Raw genomic sequence first — 24,523 nt, 5'->3', positions numbered from 1 at the left:
ACAAATTTTTCAGAGAGAAAAGTCAAAAGGGAAAGCATTTACAGAAGCAGCAGAGTCCTTGATAAGCCAAATTAATGAGAGATACAAACCAACAGATGATATTAAGTCTACAAGAAAATTAAAAGAGTCTTTGGTTGACAGGTAAGTTCACAATTTTAGACATGAATATTTTTCTGACAAATGTAACTACATTAGTTTATACAGTTTCGGAAAAGGTTAGTTTTAAATATACATTCAAATGATAGAACTTTCCACTAAAACACAGTTACTAATTATTTTTATGAATAATAGATGTTTGAATTATATAGAAAATGAATTAAATTTGAAGTACGCCAGTCTAGTATCTGGCTACATTTTGTCAAGTGTCAAATAAATACCATGTCAATACACCAGCCAGAAGTGGTGATACATGCCTGAAAATTTCAGCATTTGGGAGACTGAGGTGGGAAGATTGCAAGTTGGAGGCCAGCCTGGACTACTTGGCAACTTAGAGGCCAATGTGTGATACATAGTGAGTCCCTGGCTTACAAACAAACACAAAATCACTATTAACATCTTACAGTTGTATTTATGGACTCTAGTAATGAGTAAAGCTAAACATATATAAATACATTGCTTAATGAAATTTGAAGTTTCATTGAGATGAAATGAGTTATTTTAATATACTAAATAATGTATTGCCTTTCTGAAAGTTAATTCTTACTACAAAATACAAATTTATGGTCTATCAGGTTGTTAATTCAAGTTGAATTCATTCTGGCCTTATTACGTAATATGAGAAAAATGACTTTCATGGCAGGACTATACATCTTAAATTGTGTGGGACTTTCTGCTGCACTTTTTAATAATTCAACTCAAAATTAACTGTTATAGTTGCTATTTTATTATGAGTGAAGTTTAAAAATATCAGACTGACCAGTGACTTCACATTTTGTTGCATATTGGTACACATTTTGTTGCATATTGAATATAGATTTAGTAATGCAAATATGTTTTATATAAAATAGCTTTTGTGAAAAATATTCTACTGCCATATAATTGCTCTTTAAACTTTGTCAAAATCTTTTTTATAGTGGGTTGTCAAACAAATCTGATGTACAACTCAGTAAGGTAGGTGTTTATTTAACTTCAAACCTATAGTCAAATTTGATTATGTTTGAGTATAAACACTAAAATACTAGTAGAATAGAATTAAGTATTTTTAGAATACTGCTAAACAGATTATAAAATCTGACAAATTCAGTGGCAAGTACTTAAAATAGCCCCTGTCTATTTAAGTACATAGAGGAAAACCTCAAAGATACAAGTTTAGGTAATATTTTTCTGAATCAAGCCCCAATTGCTCAGAAAATAAGAATAAAAATTGAAAAATGGGATTGCATCAAACTACGAAGGTAGAAATCAAAAGAAAACCAACAGAATGGGAGAAAATCTGTGCCAGTTATTTATTAGATAAAGGGTTAATATCTAGCATATATAAAAGCTCCAACAATTAAACATCACAGCAATAAATAATCCAGTTAATAAATAGGCAAAGGAACAATTTAAGAATAAGTCCAAATGGCTAATAATACATGAAGAAATGTTCAACATCCTTAGCTATAAAGGAAATGCAAATCAAACATCATTGAGATTTCATCTCACCCAATCAGAGTGACTATCATCAAGAAAACAAGGATGCGGTGGAGAAAGGGATCCTACATTGTTAGTAGGAATATAATTTAGTGCAGCCAGTATGGAAATTCCTTAGAAGTTTAAAGATAGAACTATTATATGATCCTGCTATACTACTACTGGGCATATATCCAAAGGACTGTAAGTCAACATATATGGCCATACCTGCACACCCGTGTTTATAGCAGCACTGTTCATAAAAACTAAAATGCTGAATCAGCTTAGGTACCTATCAACCAATGAGTAGATAAAGAAAATGTGGTATATATGCACAATTATTATTCATTCATAAAGAATAGAATTATGGCAAGAAAATGAATAGAACTAGAAATCATGTTAAGTGAAATAATCTCAGACATTTGCATATTTTCTCTTATATGAGAAATCTAGCCTTTAAAAATGAATAACATGTAAAAGTTCTACTTGGAGGTGGGTAATAGTGGAGGGGAGAGAGTGAAAGGGGGTGACTATGGTCTAAGTAATTCATACCCATGTAGGAAAATAGAACTATGAAACCTGATGAAATTGTTTTAAGATGGGGAGAGGGAGGAGAAAAAAGGGGCAAATTTGATTGAAATATTGCATGTATATGTGGAATACCGTAATGAAATCCCTTTGAACAAATAATACATGACTAATAAAAAACAACAGAAATCATATTAGAAAGGATATGGCATACAGTGGTCAGTGAAACAACATTGAGGGATAAATGTTAAGAATACTAAACAAAATAGCCAAAAGAAATGTTGAAGAGGAATCACAAATTAAAATGAACATTTTTTAATGTTCCTAACTTACTGGACACTAAATTAGTCTTCTGATTATTTATGATCCGTAATCAATTATCCAGTGATATTATTTATATATCTAACTAATCATGGTTAAATTTCTTTAATAATACAATGTAATTATTGATTTATTACATTTTTATTTAACTTCTTTTCTACCCTCTGTACTCTGTGATCTGGTTAAATACATTTTGAGCTATAATCTATATGAATAATTTAAAACATTTTCCCCTAGTTAAATTGATACCTTTTTTTACTCAGATGAGATTTTACATAAATCTTAACTTCTCTCAAAGTTTTCTATTTAAGACTTTAAGCAAATGGTATTCTGGAACAAAGTAGGAGCATGCTTGTTTTATGACTCTAGAATTACTGAAATTTAGCTTAGAGAATACTGGTGAGAAGGTTATCTATGTACAACAATGTAAAACTTGAAGACTAAAAGGATTTTATATTAGCTTTATCATACCTTCTATTATGCTTTTAGTTAGTACATGTATGTTTCAGTTTTTAAAACTATGTTTAATACTCTTATTATATATTTAAGGTATATAACATGCTATTACATAATGAAATAGTTACATAATTGAACAAGTTAACATGTCTATCATCTTACCTAATTATCCTCTCTGTGTGTACAGGGCAAGAGCACCTAAAATTTGCTCTCTTAAAAATTATCCTGAATACAATACAATATTATTAACTGTTGTCCACACATTCTATATTAGATCTCTGGGCTTTATTCATCCTACATATGTGCAACTTTGTATCCTTTAACCAATTCTTCCCATTTTCTTTCCCTGACCCCACTCTGGAAACCACCACTTCGCTCTCTTTCTAAGTACTCAATCGTTTCTTACGGATTTCCACATAATACAAGTGAGATGAAGCAGTATTAGATTTTATGTCTCTAATTTCATTAGCATAATGTCCTCCGTGTTTTCCTATGTTGTAGCAAATGGAGGATCTTTTTCTATTATTAAAGCTGAGTAATATCCCCATGCATGTCCGTGCATGTGTGTGTAGCACAATTGCTTTATCCATCTGTCAACAGACATTTGTTTTCATGTTTTGGAAATTATGACTGATGCTGCCATGAACATGAGGGTGCAGATGTCTTCACAAGGCAGTGATTTCATATACTTTTATTCAATATATGTTAGGGAAATGCTGTAAGTGCTGATTTATATTAGTGGAGTCACAACTGGAAATGTATGCAGTTGATTTCCACATATATGGTTATCTACAGGTATAAATGGTTTTATGTAACCCTCTTGTATTTTGGAAAAGGTTCAGAAAAAAAGTTACAGAAAACTGAAGACTACTTTTGTTAATGTTACTTCTGAATGCCCATTGTAAGTAATTTTCCAAAAGTCTTTTAATTTTCTTCATATTTGAAGAGACTAAATGTATTTATCATATAATAGAACTAATACTTTGTCATCATTTTCACAGGAATGATGTTTACAATTTTAATTTGAATGGAGCTGATGAACCTATTATAAAACTTGGGGTAATCTAGAAATCAGTATTTCTAAATACTAAAGTATTTCATTCTTTAGTTATTTTTCATTTACTATGCAATTAGGAGGGTATATTTTTGATGTGTATCTTCTTGCAGATTGCTTCAAAAAATTCTAAATGTATAACAGTTTATTTAGATAACCAGCCTAGGTGTATCTAGTTATTTTTCCAATTTTTTTTGAATGAAGTAGAGGAAAGTGAGTAAGTGGGGGTGAAAGGACTTAGACTTAACTTCATCAAGAAGATTACTTTCCTTACTATGGGATAAATTTAAAACAGATATTCCTCATTTATTCTGCTTCTAGTGTATTTTGCTATATTAGCTTTCTTCTTAAATAAAAAGAATAAGCTTAATTTATTGTTAAATTTTATCACTTCTAGGAAGTGATAGAAAACAGATTTTATGTTTACTTCTTTAATTTTCATTTATTTACATACTAAGAAGTCTTTATTTAAAAAAATATTTATTCACCATATAGATCCAAGAATTTCAAGCTACAACTAAAGAAGCCTGCATGGATAATTCAATAAAATTGTAGGTCCTTTTTTATTATAATTAGATAGTTCAGATTAAAATTTAGCTCAGTCTTTTTTCCTCTTAGATGATAATCTCCCTTTAAACTGAGTGTTTTTAACATATGAGAGGAGTGTAAAAATGCTACTGTCATGATTACTCCCATTATGTTTCTGTTACTTCAACATTTACTTTTAAATTTAATGCACAGATTTTCTGTAATTTGAATATTGGTTGTGTATCTTAGATCATAAAGCTGAAGAGATTTGGTCCTTTAATCCAGCCTCATTATTTTAAAAGTAACAAATCAAAAAGGATAAGTGACCTGGCTAGAATTATATAGCTAATCAGGAAAAGGATTACAGCTGAAAACTAAGATTAATTGTCCAGTGCACTCTTGTCTTAAGACAAGCACAATAAGTATTTTAAAATTTATAAATATTTTTGCTTAAGGGGAGATCTAAAGGATCATGATGAACTTGAACCTTCACTCAAAACAAAAGATAAGAGAGTAAGTTATGATACCCTAATGTGTCTATGAAAACAGTATTTCTTATAACTTATTTTGGGAAGTACTAGACTTTGAACTCAGGGCTTCATGCTTGCTAGGCAGGCTCTCTACCACTTTAGCCACTCCGCTAGCTAGCTTATAATAACTTTTTAATGCTGAAGATTATCAAAGAACTAGAAAATAAAAATAGTTTGTATTCCTCTGTGAGATTACCCATTGTTCCCTTGTGACTTTTCTTACTGTCTTTGAGATATTTGTAATCATCTAGTAATAGAAAAATATGACAGTGTTACTTATTTTGATGGTATTAGGTTGTGTCCCTGTGGAAGTAAGCTGTTTTGACTTAACTTTTAGTTAACAGGATTAACACCAAAGTACAAATCTGACTGTGTGACTGTATTTCTGAGTGATTTTCTTGGTTAGGTCACTAATATCATGTAGATGAGTACATCGAGAAATGAGATGTTAGGGCTGGGGATATAGCTCAGTGGTAGAGTATCTGCCTAGCATGTATAGCATGGACAAGGCCCTGTGTTCAATCCATAGAACTACGATAAATAAATAGTTTTTCTGATTTTTAAAGAAACTTATGGAGATGGCTTACCTTGCATGATATATCAATATATAAAGACATATTTCTTCAACTATTTCAAGGATTTTTATTATTTTTTAATAGATATCAAATCATACAAAGAAAAATCTGTTTAGTGATACTGATACAGAATACAGATGTGATGACAGCAAAACGGACATTAGCTGGCTAAGAGAACCAAAGTCAAAACCACAGTTAATAGCATATACCAGAAATAAAAATGTGAAGCAATATACAAATGGGAAATCAAGTAAGAAATTACTTTTTAGGGAAATGTTACAAATAATTTTATCATTTCAATTATATAAAATGCTTTATTTGTTGATAAATATGCTTTTATAACTAGACTGAAGCAACATATTCTTGTGAGTAGAACAAAACACTACTGGTTACATTTTTGTTTTAATATTTGGTAATATGATTATGTTTAAATTACTTCTCCTTTTTAATAGGGCCTTAAGGATGCAAAATATGATTTAACATAATCTTTGGTTCATGATGTAGTTTGAACACTTATCTACTCATGGCTGACTGTTACTCAGCTGTTTAGCTAATTAGTTATTGTAAATAATGTACTTAGTACTTATCAACCTAACATTGTTAAACAAAACCAAAGCTTAGGACCAACATTATCCTTCAATTGTTATTTAAGCATATATGTATTCAAGTGTGTGTGTTTGTATATATGTATGCATACACAAACACATACTTTTGACTTCTCATTATCGCATTTTCTTGCTGTACTCAACATACATATATTTTAGGAATTCATTTAGATGTAATAAAAGTATTAGAAAGGAAGATTTTTTTCTTTTAGAAGTTTTGGGGGGTTTCTTAAGTCTTCCACACAAATTATTTCCTAGGATATGACTACTGTTTTGTCTTTGTTTCAGTGACTCTCTCAAAGTAATTAAATAAGAGTTTGAGGTATAGACTTTGACTAGAGATGATCACTGTTTTCATAAGTGAATATGGATGTCAGTGTTTGCTAAATCATAAAGACTATATATTCTACTTTTAAATAGAAGATAATGGTGCTTTTCAACATTTATTTTAAGGTTAGCAGCTTTTATTTAATTTCAGGATAAAAATAATTACGGTGGTGGATGGGAGTTGGCTTAAAAAGATGTGAAAATAGAGTGAATTTTAGCATACATTTAAAAGTGAGGCTGGATCTTGAAAACAGGTGAGAGTCCAACCAGATACATGAAGAAGAAAAGGAACAAGGTTTTCAGATTAAAAAGGATAGAAGTATGAAATAGCATAGTATATTTAGGGAGTGCAGAATCGGGGTAGCTGGAACATAGGCTGTATTTGTTGGAATATAGTTTAAAAAGTGAGGTTGGATCTAATTATAAAGTCCAGACTTTGAAGCAGTGTGTTCAAGCTAAGGAGAAACAAGATTAGCATGTCTTCCAGGAGCTTACAATCTAGTGGGAAGATGTACAAATAAAGACATTTGAATAGATAAAGTAGAAGATTAGGAATTTCAAGGATTTGAGATTAAAATACCATAATCAATGCATACTTATAAAATTGAATTCCTGTGTGAATTAGTTTGTTTAAATGGTGGAATGACAATATGTATGAGCTGGCTTATTGATAGTATTCAAGGACCTTATTCCAAATTTGGCTTGGATAATCTCATTTCTTTTTTGGTTTCCAGAGAATATTTAGAAAAAAGGACATCATACTTGAAAGGCAAAAAAGGACATTGGGACTAAAACTACATCAACAATCCTAGAAACAATGATGTTGTAGAAAATCAGAAATTATAGAATATGACATAGGGCAGTATGATTTTATTCAGCTCATTGTATTATTTAGAGATTCATATCTGTGAAACAAGACTTCTTTAAAGCAAGAGAATGAGAAGCAGATTTCAAGGTAATGATTAACTTTCAGCAGAGGAATATGAAGAGGACAGTACAAGAGAAAATACTTAAGTAGATTCAACATTATTCATAATCTGTTCTGAAATCAGGTGGTAGACTCATTTAACTTACGTTGCACATGCTCTTATTTGTTTTCATAGTTTGATAACATAAAATAGAGGAGAAGGAAAATTGGCAATATATACCATACCAATTACCATACAGTTAAGTTATCCATTCTTGAAACTTTAATTTTTGCGTAAGTTTAAAGATGCATTCTTTCCCATCAGTGATATAGTGCAGCCTGGCTACCACAAAGTTCAGGAGAAGGGAAAGCCCCCCCAAAGTAGCCTGTCAATCCTGAAGGCCACATTTTTCAGCAGAAAAGCTAAGAAGAAGATTAGGGTGTGAAGGGAGCCTGTGTCTGGTGGCTTGAAGCCACATGGAAGGAGGTTCATTAAATGCTAATAAATGCTTTTAAAAAAGAAATATACATTCTTAATTGATTTTCTATTCAAAAGTACTCTAGGAAATTTAATGCTAGTTCTATTTGAAAATTTTAACCTTATTTTCCTGAATTGTAGGATCATCCTTGGATAAGGGACAGCCAAGATCTAAAATGGTAAACCAAGAAGTTTGTGTTTAAAAATTTCTTTTAAAGTTATCTTTTTATCATCTAAAAATAATTATCAATTGTTCCTGCCTTTTCCTACTTTCTCTTGCAGTCTTTGTTAAAAAAAATCATGTTGGCCTTATTTTGAGTCTTATTTTATCCCAATGATTATAGGTCACTTTGATCTCTTCTTTTACTTATGTTAGACAATACATATCAGGCCTCTTAAAAGATTTAATGATAGGAATAAAAAAGTGAAGAAGATAAATGGAAAGGGGAGATAAAATACAATCATTTAGCCAGGTGTGGTAGTACATGTGTGTAATCCCAGCACTGAGGCAGCTGAGGCAAGAGGATCAGGAGTTCAAGGCCAGACTGGGCTACATAGTTCCAGGCCAGCCTGAACTAGAAACAGGTGAGATCCTGCCTCACCACCCCCCAAATTATAAAATTATATATATATATACACACATACATACATATAGTAAAAAATAGCAACCAAGGATAATTTCACTCCTACAAGGTATTTTGTGTATGTGTTGTCAGTGCCAGTTTTATAGAAAATAGCTTATATTTCTTGTATATCAAATATTGAGCTAATAATATTTAAGAATTTTTCTCCTAAAGGCATCCAATAAAAACATTACCAAAAAGGAAAATGAAGCAGTTCCACATGGAAGAACTAGACTTCCCAGAAGAGCAGCAAAAGCTAAAAAGAATTACAAAGATCTCTCAAATTCAGAATCAGAGAGTGAAGAATTTCCACATTCATTGAAAGAGAAAAGGCTAGTAAAGGTAAATATTCCCAGTTACAGTGAGTAATTCCTGAAGATCTCTTAAGATATTAAGTACATATCTGGTCAAACTGACAGATTTATGTTGTCACTTTTGAAAAGACTTGGCCTTCTATATAATAAAACATTTATAATAATTCTAAAAAATCCTTAGGCAATAAAATGCTAAACTTTGTGATAAGTTGGCATTAGTGGTAGAAAAAAGATGTCTATTTCTAGTAAAAGTACAACTTTAAGAATCTTTACATAGAGAAGCACTTGCTTTTCCAAAATTATGCTTTAATAAAGTATAACTCATTTGGAAGTTGTAGATCTTTCTCTTGAATAAAAGGAAAATATTGGTGTTTGAAGTTCTTCACATATACTGCCCTGTCTATGCCCATCTTTAACTTCTCCCTTGTGTCTCATAGTGTGACAAACATAACTCAACCATGTATGTTGAAACCTTTTTAAAAAGCAAAAAAGATACATGCAACATGTTTAAAATGAACCAGTTGCTAATTTTAAGCATATTTCAGATTTATTTCTTAAAATCTGATGATTATTATAGGTAATTACTACTATTACTGTCATCCCATTTTACAAACAAGAAATTGAGGCTCCAGAGAAGAAACTTGTTCAAAGGCAGATAGCTAGGAAGTGTGGTGGAGGGAGAATTTCAACCCATAGAATCTTGGCTAAGGATAGGTCTCTGACTACTACACAATGCTGGTTTTAAGTCATTAAACTTTCATATCCTTTTGTTTATGACATTATCGTCTACTGTGTGGAAAGAATTTCATACATGTTTATCAATCCTTACTTTAATTTACCATGCATAAAGTCTTTTCTAAGCCACTCTCACCCTATCCCTCCTCAAAAAAAAAATCCCTGAAAATCTCTACTTGCCAGATATTTAAAGCATCAAAGTACCTTTCCAAGCTTATTTCCACTCTTCCCCAGTACATACCCATATCTGTAACAATCATATGCTATATAACTTGTGACTGCAAGATAACACCTATGCTTCTCTATTTCCTTTGCTCTGATCAGCAGCCTTCTGTAGTCCTAGTGTGTCTTCCCCCATCATCTTCTTTCACAAACTCCTCAGTGTTTCAAGGATCATGAAATTTGGGAATTTTGTTTTGCCTAAACTGTATATAATCATCATCTTTGAACGCTTACATCATTTTATTTGTATTTCATATTTAGAAAGTATTATGCTCATGTGTAAGCCCTTGCTATGCCTGCATGTAGTAATTAATATAAGACAATCTACTTCAATGTCATTTGTTTTATGTGTCCAAATATATTTGTATTCAACTGTAATCTGAAAGTTATGTATACATTTAGGAGGAGAATATACATTTCAGAAGCAAAACAACAAAACTGCCAAGGAAACAACAGAAAGTCTCTGATGAAACACAGAAAGGACTATCAAAAGATTGGAAAAACTCATCTCTACAGAAAGATACTCTAAGAGATACCAGTCTTGACTTATCTCCTGTATCTTTATCGGGGAGTGTTTCATCTATAGAAGTAATGAGATGTCAGTATCATTTCATCTTCCTTGAATAGGCAACAATTAGGTGAAATTATACTCTGAAGACTAATTTTGAGGGATTTATTTAATATCATAGATAATTAGCTGGGTGTGGTGGTGTATACCTGCAATCCCAGCTACATGGGAGGTGAAGGAAAGAGGATCACAGCCTGAAGTCACCCTTGCCAAAAGCAAGAGACCCTACTTGAAAAAAAAAATAAACTAAACCAAAAAAGATTTGGGGTATGGCTTAAGTGTGGGAGTACTTGCCTAGCAAGCATGAAGCCCTGAGTTCAAACTCTAGTACTGCAAAAAGAAAAAAAAAGATTATGGGTAGTTAAAACTTCCATTTGCCAGACCTGATGGTGCACACCTGTAATTCTAACTGACCAGCAGGATCATGATTTGAGGCCAGCCCAGGCAAAAAGTTAGTGAAACCCCATTTCAATCAAAAAGCCTGGTGTGTTAGTACACATATATAACCCCAGCTGCACAGGAGTCATAGATAGGAGGACAGTGGTCTGAGGCCAGCCCCAGGCAAACACAAGATCTTATTTGAAAAATAACTTAAAAAGGGACTGGTAGTGTGGCTCCAGTGATAGAACACCTTCCTAGTAAGCATGAGGCCCTGACTTTAAGCATTGGGACTGCCAAAACAAACAAAAACTCTTCCTCTAAACCCAGTTAATGCTGGTAAGTTATTTTTTGCTAACTTGGGAATAGTGTTCCTTGAACACTGAAGTTTTTCATATTAGGAAGTTAAAAATCAAGTGTTTCGACATGGAAAATATTGAACACATATTTATAAGTTATGTGAAATTTCAGGTTCACATTAATTTTAATGTGCTTTTAGCTCAAAATATACTTAACATAAAAATTATATGAGTTTCTATTTCTCTTTTTACACTTCGCAAGTCTAAGGAATATCATTGTGTGAACTCAGTAGATTATCTTCATGAACAAGAGAGATTATACTTTTATTTTTAAATGATTGGTAAAACATTTGAAGCTCTATCATATATATATATATATATATATATATATATATGTCTCTATTACACAAACTATACATGTATAGCTTTATATTATTTTAGTTTCTTGTAAAGCTATCTTAAAGCATTTCTAAATATTATTTCCATTAAAATTCATTTATGCTAACTTTTTTCATCAGTGAGTGTCCTCATTTTATGAGTTTAGAAGAGTTGATTTCCCAAGCCTTTTCCAGTCATACAATAGTGACTTTATAACACTATTAGCTGTGACTCAAGATACTCAAGATAGTGCTTAGATCTGTCGATGTGTTTCACCTCATGCTGTAAATACTTCTGTTTGAAAGTATTTTAAGAGTTCTTAAAATTTAAATTTAGCCATTTTTCAGTTTTACAAAATATTTTAAACATGCTTTGATCTTAAATTATTGAAAGTGTCTTAAAAGATAGCTAAGATTTGAGAATTCATTAAATTATTATATCAGAATTTAAATTAAGCATGCTCTTTCTAAAGCAGACATCAGTGATAACACCTGCCATCTATTTGTCTTTTGTGGGGGGATGTAGGTAAAGACAAAACAACAGAAAAGGATTTTACTCAGGATTATGACTGCATAAGAAAATCTCTCTCACCTTATCCAAAAATTTCATCACCTGAATCCTTAAACAGTACTGATGAAGTTAGAGATTCAGGAAACTCGCCCAAAAACAATGAGCTAAACTTACAGTGTACAAGTGAAAGTTGCTCACCAGTTCCGGGACCAGTCTTTTTGGTAAGTATGTATCGTGTATCTGAAGATGATAAATCATGTGTCTGTAATCTTGATCAGACATCCATCACTTGTCTGCTTAAGGTTTTGAATTTGGTCTGGGGCTGGGGGTGAGATGGATATAATAACAAGACAGTTCCTAGCTTCAGTGATCCAATCTAACTCAGTGTATTTGGGAGAAAGATGTGTTGGCATGACAGCACAGAATAAAAATAAGATACTGTGTGATAGGAATGATCACTTCCATTTGTCTACATATCAAAATTAAGTTTTCTGCAATACAAGAAGTACTTCAGATTTTACCCTAAATTAAAGTCTGTAACCTTATTAACTAAGCTTATTGCTTTACTCACTAAAATCACACATTGACAAAGTGAATTGACAACAATGTAGTTTAAAACAGTATAATTAAACACTGTTTGCTTTGGATTTTTATAGGGAGGTTTAAAATTAACAATATAAAAATTAAATGTCATATATTGAAAGGAGATTATCTCTTTCATGTATCAAGTTATATGTACTGTTTCCTCTTAATAAAATTCACAGGTATGCTTAAAAGTCTTTAAAATTATATTAAATAGAACTCAATTATAGTTTAAAGTGAGGTAAATAGTAATATTTGTAGTTTATAAGGAGTAATTTTGTATTTTGAGTTCTGCTTTTTAAAAAAGTTTTACGTACTTTGGTACCGTTTAAAACCTTCTTACCATCTCCCCTTTCTTGCTTATGTGTCATGTAATTACCTAACTTAGATATTGAAGTATTGATGAAATTATGGAGCTCATTTCAAAGACATTGGTGTAGAACACTATAACTGGGTACAGCTGAGTTTTGACTCTGACAAAATAGGGTTTAAATTCTTAGTCTTCCATTATTTGCTAGCTTTGTAACATTTTATAATTTAAAGAATCTTTCTCATCTGAAAGATGGGGCAATGAAAATTATACCTGATACATAGTGAATAAAATATTTCCTCCCCAATATATGCTAACCTTTGCATACAAAATGGAATTAATAACTATTTAAGGTTTGGCAAGTATAGCTCAGTGGTAGACCACCTGTTTAGTATGCATGAAGACCTGGTTTCAGTCTCTAGCACTGCAAAAAAAAAAGAAAGAAAGAAAAAGAAAAAGAAAACCTATAAAATGACTGCTCAACATACCTATACTAGAGATCTAATACTGCTGATTAGATCAGGTAGAACCTCTTTCCTACCACTTTAAACCAAATGTGTTTCTTTTCCATGATGGTTTTAAGGTTCTTTCATTCTTTTAGGCCAGTAGTCATCACAGAGAAAATTTTTTTTAGAGTGGGGGATGTGGGGTCTGAACTCAGGGCCTATACCTTGAGCTACTCCACCAGCCCTTTTTTTGTGATGGGTTTTTTCAAGATAGGGTCTCGTGAACTATTTGCCCAGGCTGGCTTCAAACCACGATTCTCCTGATCTCTGCTTTCCTACTTTTTAATTACATTGTTTGATTTTTATAAATTTATAGGAGTTCTTAATGTATTCTAGATATTCTCTATTGGTGATATTAATTCTGTATTGATTATGTACAATGCAGACATTAACTGGTATCCTGTCTTTTCACTTAGTTAATATGTATCTTGTCTTTTGACTTAGTTGACTCATAACTTTCATATGACAAAGGATATGATATAATAAAAATTTACCAATATTTTGGGTTAAGAAATTCTTCCCAGGTGGTATAGTGGTACACAACTGTAATCCTAGCACTCAGGAGGCTGAGGTGGGAGGATTGCAAATTTGAGCACGGTGTGGGCTAAATAGTGAGACCCTGTCTTTAAAAAAAAAAAATGAAAGAAAGAAAAATCCTTTCCTAAACTATTGTCATAAAAATAGTTTCCCTTTTAATTTTGATTACACGTTTTTAGTTTTTAGTCTCTGGGATTTCTTCTTGCATATGATGATTGATTAGTGCAACATCATAAATGGAATACTCCTAATTCAAGTGTGGACGTGATGTTCATATGAGTCTGGCTGCTATTATGTTTTACTAACCTATTTCTGTCCGTGCTAAAATCACACCGCTTGAATGAATATAGTTTTATACTCACAAGAAGTTTCACCCCACATGCTCTATTCTTTTACTTCACAATTCTCTTCAACCTTAAATTTCAGAATGTAGTTTGTCTAAGAGAAGAATTATCGATACTGATCTCATTATTGATAGGATCTTTCTCACTCACATATCATTTTTCTCTCCACTTTTTGGTCTTATTTCCTACAAAGTTGAACCAAAGCTTCTATAAGGAAATTGTGCTTCTCCTTAGAATTAATTCCTAAATATCTATGAATTTTCTTTCGCTGTGTTAAAAACTCCCCTTTAAAATTATATATTTTACTTTTGTATTGAAAAATTTCTTGTTTTATAGCTCCAACTTGCTGAATTTCATCATAATTGTCTACCCAAATTCTCTTAGATTTTCTGTATAAACATGATAATTTTTGGATTTCTGTTCCAAGTTTATGCTTCATATTTTTTGTCTTGTTAAGGTGACTTGACCTCCGGAGCATAGAGGCTATACTAGCAGTCATCTTCATTTGTGGCTTTTGGTAGAATACTTGTCATCAGCTTAATGTTCTGTTTGGCTAAGAGCTTTTTTAAAAAGTTATGAAAGGGTGTTGATTTCAGCAGTGAATTAATCTCTCAAATTTTAATTTGGTTCAATATTTCCCATTTGTTAAGCCTTTTTTCTGGCTTTAAACAATTATCTGAACTTCCTTTGGGTTTCTGTATGTCTTACCATTCATAGCCCAGGTATACTCCAATTAAGAATAATATTGTTGTGAATAGAAAAATATAAATCCTGTTGTATTTGCACAAGAAACACAAAATTGTAACAGCAATTCAGATGTGAGCAGTAATAGTTCAGAAAAACATTTTATGGAAATTGAATCTCCAAATATCAATGAAAATCATATACAAAGCAAAAGAGAGGTAATATACTATAATTTTCAAAGTTTCCTTAAATTGAAATGATTTTTAAAAGAATCACATTACTGGCCTTTAATACTTTTGAGTTGGTATTACTTGAGAATATGATGCTTAAAGGACATAGAATGGCTTGATCATAGAAAAATGTGTTTTGATAGAAAAAAGTGGAAACTTGTAAAATGAAAATAGTAAGGTCTTAAGTAGTAAAGAGATAGCTGCTAAATCCCTGACTTATATATTTATAACTGTTATATATTAATAACAGTTATATATTAATGTAACTGTTATAAATAATTATATTTATATTACTATATATTATATTTATATTATAATATATATTAATATATAGTTATATATTAATTGTGTTATATATTATAACAGGATTTTCTGGTTTTATGATGATGCAGGAATTTTGTTGCTTTAGCTTGTTGCTGTCGTAAAAGTTCATCAGTCTGTCAACAGAATATTTTAATCTTTAAAATACAGAAATCAAGACAGAATTTTACAACTTAGGGCTGGGATTTGAGCTAGACCTATATAAAGATTAAGTAGAGAAAGAGCAGTAACCTAAATAGAAGTTACTAAGTTTAAAAACCTTGTGCTTTCAAATAGTGAAATATGAGGTTAGATGTGAAGAATGTGACTTAAAATGAAGTGTTCAAGATTTAATTTTCTGTGGCTCCCCATTACCTGACTCAAAGAAATGAAAATCCTAACATGGAAACATTGAATAGCAGGAATAATGGAAAAAGCCAGCTCAAAGCTATTACTATCACATTGACACAGGATTAAAAGATGGTCAAAGGTTAATCCATGAGCATGTTTTTCTAATTTCTAATATGTATTTTAGGAAAGCCATTCAGCATCTCCATTATCCATGTCTAGTGAAAGAAGAGAGAAAATAGAGTTTGACATACTCAGTGACACTACTCATGTATCAGGTTTGTAGTCACAGCCTTTTAAAAATAATTGCTCATTACTGAAATACTACTGTGAAATTTCATTTAAATGTGCTACACATGTTAAGTCAGACCATTCAAATATATAAATATTACATAAAAATGTAAGCTAGGTGTAATTCAGTGCAGTTGTTTAAAATACAATGGAAACAATTTAAAACATTTTTAATAAAAGCAAGGAAATATTGGACATTTTAATATCAGTATTGAGCACTGTTCTTAACTATTCCCAAGGTCCCACTCAACATCTTAGTTGCAAACGAATGTACATAGAAGATAATCTAAGTGATTACAATGGAGTGAAAACAGAAGAGTCAGAAGAAAGGAGAGCACACTTGCCTCCCAAAAGACTGTGTAAAACAGAAGACACAGATCGGCGCACCTACAAAAGTAGGTCGATACAAAGCCTGTGTCAAAATGCAGTTGTTTGGAAGGTGGCCTCTTAGATTTGAATAACTTCATCCACAAAACAAATTTCTTTGTAAAGACAACTTCAAATAAGTCCAAGATGAATGATGCCTTACCACAAATTTCTCTTTATGCGAACATTTCTGCCGTAACAGCCATCTCAGAGATTTTTTAAGTAAATTATTTTATTTTTAAGTTACAGAATGAAGTCTGTCATTGATTTAATAATCCTTATAAGTCCTTAGATTGCATTTATAATCTGAAATACGATTTTATTCTCAACCTAATGACAAGGCTAAATCTGTAATACATATTTTAACTTTAGCTAGTATTCATTTATAGCATCTGGAAGTATGTCTCCATTATCACCAAAGGACTTTTCTGTTCCTGATGAGGACTGGAACAGTGACATATCAGGTGTAGAGATGCTTTGTGAGAAGATCAACTCAGAATTTAAGAGGAAGATGCATGTGAGTTATCAGTTTTTAAATTATATCAATATATTATATCAGTAATATAATTCACCACACTTTCTATTAAACTGGTGGCTTGTTTGATCCTTGGGCAGAAAATACCTATTCATGAATACAACTTTCTTCATATGTGAAAAATTGGAATAATTACCAGGTTATTAAACTTCTCATAAGGCAAGTTTCTTTTCTAAAATCTGTTATCCATATTCTTTATTTTTGTACTAGTTCTTTGTCTTTTGTCCTGTTTTCCTTTTCATATTAGTATTTTGTTCTTTAATTTTTTGAACAATTTTCTCTTCATGCTTCATCTTCCTTAGACATGTTTCATCTCACAAAGGAGACCACTGGTGAGGGAGTTAGTGTAATGTAGTATTTGATACTGCCAGCTTTGTTCTTCCAGCTCTGTACTCAGACATGTCAGTGAGATGCTGTACGTGAAGTTGCTTTCTAAAACAGTTACTAATTTTTAGTAATGTTTTCCCACCCATATCTTTTCTCTCATATGCCTGTATTTGAAATAGACAGTGCTTTTATGCCATTCTTGCAATATAGATATTTTCAGTCCCATCTCTCTTACCTTTTACTTCTATTCAAGGGTAAAATCTAATGACCTAAAATTGTTTGGAGTTTGAACTCAGGGCCTTGTACTTGGTAGGCAGGCACTCTATCACTTGAGTCATGCCTCCAGCTAAAGTTCTTAATATATATTTTGTTTTTATTTATTTTTCCATGGTAGTTATAGTCTAAATAGAGAATCCCTGACTTACATGTTCTATTATATGTCTATGGCTTGTATGAATATATGCTTTTGTGAAAAATGGTAAAAAGGCTTTTGTCTTGAAGAGAATTATAATCACTAGCATTTTTTTGTAAACACTATAGAATTGGTGTTCTTATGTAAATGATTTACAAATTCAACTCTTATTCAAAGCTGTAACAATAGAATTAGACGCTGTGCTGACTAGGTTTGTTTATAAAACCTGTTTAATTACCTGAGTTTTTAAATTTTTGCTTTTCTAAGTACTTCCTAGTCATTCACGTGTCATGAAAAAGGCTTTATTCATAATATAATCTTGGTTAGGCTGTTATTTTAGAAAGATATTTTAACTTAAATATTTTTCAGGTCCGAAGTAAAATGACAGATTATTTTACTAACCAGTCTTGGAAAACGGCTTGGCAGCATCTGAAAACAATGAACCATCAAATTCAGGAGTATAGGTCTGAATTAAAAATCTCTTCTGATAATTTCTGAATGCTATATATTCATAAGTTGTGAATGCATGTTCTGGATGTGACAGTTTTTAAATTTTATCTCATTTTGTTTCTTTCATAGAATTAAAAAACTTGATAAATTCAAAGTCATCATCACAGAAGAGCTGGAGAATTTTGAAAAAGATGCACAGTCTTTAAAAGATTTAGAGAAGGAATTCATGGTTTGTGCTTTTAAGAATTTAAAACTAATTTCAAAAATCTTGATTCTTAAGAGCTACACTTGGAAAAACTTTCATTTACTTTCTTCTTTGAGAGAGCATCCCAAAGTTTTTTGTTGTTTAGTACATGGTTTTTATCTTAGATTTTTAATCGGGTTCATACAAACATTTAAGTTACCAACAAGTTTATGATGAATATCTTTGATAATATAGAAAGAATCTTTTTATATGTATATGAAAAATGTATAACATATACAGTATTCTTAGTATATAGCCAAGTTGTTTAAATTTGGAATAGTAGCCAGGCTCATGCTTGTAATCGCAGGTACTCAGGAGGTGGAGATTGGTAGGATCACTGTTTGAGGCTACCCAGGGCAAAAAGTAAGGGAGATTTCCATCTCAACCAATAAGCCAGGTGTAAACTTGTCATCCCAGCTATGTGGAAGGTGTAGGTAAGAAGATTGGAGTCTAAGGGTGGCCCCAGATAAAAACACAGGACCCCATCCATGTGAAAAATGACTGTTGCAAAAATGACTGGAAGTGTGGCTCAAGTGGAAGAACCCTGCCTAGCAAGTGCAAGGCCATGAGTCCAAATCCTAGTACTTGTCCCTTAAATTTGACATAGAAATATAGTAATTCTATTGTCAGGTTTTAATTTTTAATTATGTTAAAGTACAACTGGTTTTTGTATCTTAAAATTTAGGACTTTTCAGAAAAGGTATTTCAGAAGTTCAGTGCATATCATAGAAATGAACGGCAAAGGTTAGTATGCCCTTAATAGCTGGAATCTATAAATTAGTTTTTCAAATTAACAATAAGGTTACATTGGGAAAAATTACCTATACTCTAGCAATTTAATTTGAGTTCCTGATAAGTACAAAGGTAACTGTCATTATTTTACTTGTTAGGCTTCATCTCTTGAAAACCTCATTGGATAAAAATGTCTTCTGTAACACAGATTATGAAGAGACTATTTTTACATCTGAGGTATAAATTTTATATATATATATATATATATATATATATATATATATATATAATCTTGATATTGGTTAATCTAACTAGTATTTTGGCTGTGAAAACTTTTTGATAAATTTTATGGGAGAAATATGTTTACTTTACAGATGTCTTTGATGAAAGAAAACATGAAAATGTTACAAGACAGGCTTCTTAAGGAAATGGTAAATCAGTTATCTAAGTTTGAGTTTCTCAAATGTAATAATCATGCTTTTGTGTCTTTTTGTTTGTTTTTGTCTTTGAAACAGGGTCTCACTAAGTAGCCCAGGTTGGCCTCAAACTCCGTAGCCCCCTGCCTCAGTTTCCCAAGTGCTGGAATTTGGAATTAGAGGCCTATACCACTACACATGTCAGCTTTTGTGTTTTTAAATGGGAAATTCTTTCACAGGTTTTTTCTTCTTTCTTTTTGTTTTCAGGGTTAGGAGGAGGCAAGTTTAGCACAGTGACTTTTACTTCTTTAAGTAATGAGGAGCTAGTTACAGTGAAAGAATAGGAGTAATTTTAAAAAAGGAGTCCCCCTGAGGATAAAAAAGAATAGAAATTTACAAATTAAAAGATTAGCTGAAGGAATGACTTCTTTGCACTGTTTAAAAACAATGTGCAGTACAGCAGGGCAAAGCTGCCAAGACAGGGCCAATGGAGATTGTTCTTCTTGGACAAGTCCAGGAGACCAGTAACATTCTGGGCATAAAGTGCACTCAGGAGAGACCAGCAGCACTGCTCCGCACGAACATGTTTGGGTGTTTTCTCAAAGATGGAAGGCATTTTAAAGTATGCTTTAGGTGTGCTCTTTGTCTGCAAGGCATATTAATATACTTAGTTAATTTTAATAGAATCTCAATATACTGAAATGGTAAGAGATCAGGTTATTGTGGCTGTTAATATAATTTGAAGCAAACAAAAAGCTACCTATGTTGATTCTTGTTGAAATTTTTTCTAGACGATTTTTATTTTACTTTTCTTTTAAAAATTTGATGTGGTCATTTGAAAGATGGCAGATATCTCAATTATCTTGAACATTACTGGTGATCATAGAATTCTATAGATGTCTAGATGTAGACCCTTACTAGGTGGAATGAGTACTGATAAACAATATCTTTACGAAAGGGATTGTTGTAAAAATGAATCCCTGTAACAGAATGATATGTTTCCTATTCAGTGGTGGTTTTACAAATGTAATGTAAAATCTAAGTATCATTTTTTTTTCTTGGTCATAGCAAGAAGAGGAACTTCTCAATGTACGCAGAGGACTGATGTCATTATTCATGACTCATGAAAGAAGTGTTAATGTGTGAAATCTAGTTTTTAATACATTTTATCTAATTACTATTTTTCATGGATAACTGAGGAAATAAGAGTACCCCTACTAGAAAAAATACACATCACCTAGCAAGTGCACATTTGTGTAGGAACCCCAAATTTAGCAAAATATAAAAATTTTAAATATTTAAATAAATGTTAAATAAAACAGTTTTAGACTAAAATTATATTATTAGAATTTGTATAATAGTTCAGAATATACAAGTACTAAAATTAGAAGGGGAGAAAGACCCTGATTTAAAATCTTTACCTGAGTTGATAGATCTATAATACTTTGAGTGTACTGTTGGAGATCTTTATTCAGTTATGGCTTCAATGTATTAGAATGCATGAAATGGCCTAAAATTGTAACTATATTGCCTGAATGTTTTAATCCAGTGTAGCAGTTGTATAAGCAGACTGTTTGGCAAGTACTTTTTAAGATCCTAGTATTCATTGTAATATTTTGCTAGATTGTTTTATCAAAATAAGTACACATTTGATTTGCTTTAACGTATTAAAAGTTGAAATAAATGCTTACTTGGATAAATATTATCAAATTATTTTATAAGTTCTTATTTTGTGAACACTGGCTAAAACAAAAATATCCCTTTCCGATCAGACACCTAAAGTGTAATAGCAAGCAACCTACTCTCCCTTGTCTACTCAATGATAGCAGATGATTTGAATAATACCAGTATTTAAATACAGTGGTGAGGTGACTTCCTTAATCAAGATCGTAAGAAAAAAAAGCCCTTCTCAGCTCACTCAGTTATTACCCTCAGCTAAGATTTGAAGTTTTACAAGTAGGGTAGTGTAGTTTCTATTTCAAGACAGTAACATCTCTGCTTTAATATTAAATAATACTCAAATTGCAGCTCCATGTTGCCCTATTAGACCTTCAAACTAAACCCATCATGTGTGATTTACCTATTTAGCTCATCCTCAGCCAAACTTAGAAGACTTCTAAATCAAATAACCTACTTATTCGCAAATTGCACTTTATACATATATATATATGTATGTGTGTACACACACACACACACACACACACACTTACGTAATCCATCTCAAATTCATACTTCTTCCTACCCTTAGAACCTTTCTGCTGTACCTGTCATTACCAATAGAATCTCTGAATCTCTTTCTAACATTCTTATCACTTGTTTTCTAGCATAGTCCCAGGCCATTTATTCCACCACTTTTTCTTTCTGCCTGTTAACCCTTCTTTGTTTCTTTGTATGGTCTTTCTTCTTTACTCAGTCTAGAGTCCATAGTTCAAAATAATATCTTACCCTTTCTTCTTTTATCATCCTTTTTATCTAATAATTTACAGACTTTTTTTCTGCCAGCTGAACACCAGTGTAGAAAAGCATACAGTCAAACTTTAAATTTATGGCCACATACATTACTTAATAACCCTTCCATACTCTACATTTCCAGAGTATTATTACATATTAATACATTTTCTTTAATTCTTTACCATTCATCTGATGGTCTCGCCTTACAGTTTTTCTTCATCTTTACCCTAAAATGGAACGTGTCATTTCACGTTCAACTTTAAATCAGCTTTTTCTGGTTATCACTTATTCCAGTGGCAGATTTGCCTCTTTAAGAACAAGCAGCCTACAAGAACCCTGAATGCTGCTATTGCTGATTTTTCTCTCCTGGTTTTCATAGCCCATTGTTGCAAGCACTTATTGGTTCAATCGAGTTCAGAGAGCAGGATTTTATTCAAACTCATTCACATGGCACCTTCCTATGGATCCTAATGCCTGTCTCTACTACCCTAGCCAGCCAGTTTACTCAGACCTTCCCCCAAGTCTCGCTCACCCTGTGTCGTCTTCTCATCTGAGGACGGGATGAAGCTGTGCCCCAGGGGATCCTCACAGCCGCCTTCGGTGCAGGTCCAGTTTCATGGTGGGTTCGCCGGCGACACCCAGTGGTCGTCGGGAGAAGGGACATGCTCACAAGCAGCGGCTGCCTCCGCGTCCGAGCCTCAGGGTACACTCTGACGGTGTGGTCTCTGGCAGGCGAGGAGGCAAGTGAGGTTTTGGGTTCCAGCCTGAGTTTATATACCCGGTGGTGACCTCACCACTCCTGTTATCAGCACTGCCACCTTAGGTTTAGCTTGTGTGCCTATCGGCCACCACCTTAGGGTTGGCTTATTAGCATATCATCCTGTCACACTCCAGCTGGTTTCTAAGTCCTAATACACACTAGCTAATAATTCTTATTTCAACAATTTTTCATACTTTAACACAATACAATCCATCAATACAATAGCAATCTTATATGTGTTCACCACACCCATGGTTATTAAATGAGTAAATAAGCCTCTCCCTTGAATCAAGTTCCCCTCTAAATACTCCCCTTCCCATGTAATTCTTTACTCACCCTTACAGAGAACATGTCAAAATATTCTTCTCTAGTCCCTATCATTCACTTTCTATGTACTCCTTACTTTCCTTCCCTTCAGGCCTCTGCACATGCTATTTCATTGAAACCACTTTTATCAAAATCACTACTCTTATATGTTGCCAAATCTAATGTCTGTTTTCTTAGGCTCAGTGGTATTTCACATTTAAAACCCTCAGCTGGCACAAATTTGCCATTCTCCTTCCTGGCTTCCCTTTACCTACTTTTGTGGGCATTATTTTTAGCATCTCACTTTTTCTTACACTATACTGTCTTCTCAGGTAATTTCTTCCAGTCTCATGTAATGTAAAATTTTATTGTTTTGATTATAATTTATTGATTTGATTTGAAAATGTGTAAAAGTTCTGGATATCAGAATGTTAACATATAAACCTTTCTGGACAGTTCTAATAGGTATCTCAACTCTTAAAACAAGTTCCTCTTTCTTCACCTTTACCCTTTACTCTTCTCCCTCTTGTTCAGTATGTAGCAAGCATCTTTCCTCAAATGATCTTATTCCTATCCTAGAGTCTTTTGTTCTTGTGACACTATTTTCCTGGGAACTCCTGCTGTCCAATCATGTCTTCATTTAAGTGGCATTTGTTTAGGGAAGATTTTACTCACCATCCTATTAATGTTAATATCACCCTATCAATATGGCAGTTTGGTTTTTTATTTTTATTTTTATTTTTTTATTCTTTTTTTATTATTCATATGTGTATATAATGCTTGGGTCATTTCTCCCCCCTGCCCCCACCCCCTCCCTTACCACCCACTCCGCCCCCTCCCTCTCCCCCCCACCCCCTCGATACTGGGCAGAAACTATTTTGCCCTTATCTCTAATTTTGTTGAAGAGAGAGTATAAGCAATAATAGGAAGGAACAAGGGTTTTTGCTAGTTGAGATAAGGATAGCTATACAGGGAGTTGACTCACATTAATTTCCTGTGCATGTGTGTTACCTTCTAGGTTAATTCTTTTTGATCTAACCCTTTCTCTAGTTCCTGGTCCCCTTCTCCTATTGGCCTCAGTTGCTTTTAAGGTATCTGCTTTAGTTTCTCTGCGTTGAGATCAACAAATGCTAGCTAATTTTTTAGATGCCTTACCTATCCTCATATCTCCCTTGTGTACACTCGCTTTTATCTTGTGATCAAAGTTCAATCCCCTTGTGTTTGGTACCTGAAATTTCTTTATTTCTGCCTCATTCTACAGACTCCACTCCTGTAAACTGTGTGAGAGCCAGGAACCTTAACTGTCTGATTCATCATAATTTCACAAATCTAAAAGTGCTAAGAAAATTAGATTTACCACAATATGGATGAAGAAACAAATAAATACAGCCTTTCTAAGTAGGAGATCTACTAAATTCAAAGAGAACCAAAGCATCTCCTAAAAC

At 32.5% G+C, this 24,523-nt stretch overlaps 1 protein-coding gene across 1 annotated transcript in view; it reads left to right on the top strand.

The window, feature by feature from the left end:
• Positions 1-21,400, top strand: part of Sycp2 (synaptonemal complex protein 2) — a 51,490-nt gene extending 30,090 nt beyond the window's left edge. Inside the window, exons 20-39 of the mRNA XM_074075044.1 lie at positions 14-141; positions 1,074-1,110; positions 3,753-3,817; positions 3,918-3,975; positions 4,466-4,521; positions 4,954-5,011; positions 5,688-5,853; positions 8,062-8,099; positions 8,718-8,885; positions 10,217-10,412; positions 11,963-12,168; positions 15,976-16,066; positions 16,319-16,474; positions 16,835-16,962; positions 18,089-18,183; positions 18,299-18,398; positions 19,099-19,157; positions 19,304-19,382; positions 19,520-19,576; positions 20,630-21,400. Of these exons, the coding sequence (XP_073931145.1) occupies positions 14-141; positions 1,074-1,110; positions 3,753-3,817; positions 3,918-3,975; positions 4,466-4,521; positions 4,954-5,011; positions 5,688-5,853; positions 8,062-8,099; positions 8,718-8,885; positions 10,217-10,412; positions 11,963-12,168; positions 15,976-16,066; positions 16,319-16,474; positions 16,835-16,962; positions 18,089-18,183; positions 18,299-18,398; positions 19,099-19,157; positions 19,304-19,382; positions 19,520-19,576; positions 20,630-20,707 (2,019 nt within the window). The 3' untranslated portion in view covers positions 20,708-21,400. The remainder of the gene's footprint in view (positions 1-13; positions 142-1,073; positions 1,111-3,752; positions 3,818-3,917; positions 3,976-4,465; positions 4,522-4,953; positions 5,012-5,687; positions 5,854-8,061; positions 8,100-8,717; positions 8,886-10,216; positions 10,413-11,962; positions 12,169-15,975; positions 16,067-16,318; positions 16,475-16,834; positions 16,963-18,088; positions 18,184-18,298; positions 18,399-19,098; positions 19,158-19,303; positions 19,383-19,519; positions 19,577-20,629) is intronic.
• Positions 21,401-24,523: the final 3,123 nt, after the last annotated feature.

This window comes from Castor canadensis, chromosome 5 (genome assembly GCF_047511655.1).
Source record: "Castor canadensis chromosome 5, mCasCan1.hap1v2, whole genome shotgun sequence".
NCBI classification, from domain to species: Eukaryota; Metazoa; Chordata; class Mammalia; order Rodentia; family Castoridae; genus Castor; species Castor canadensis.
This window is presented reverse-complemented; position numbering and strand designations above follow the sequence as displayed.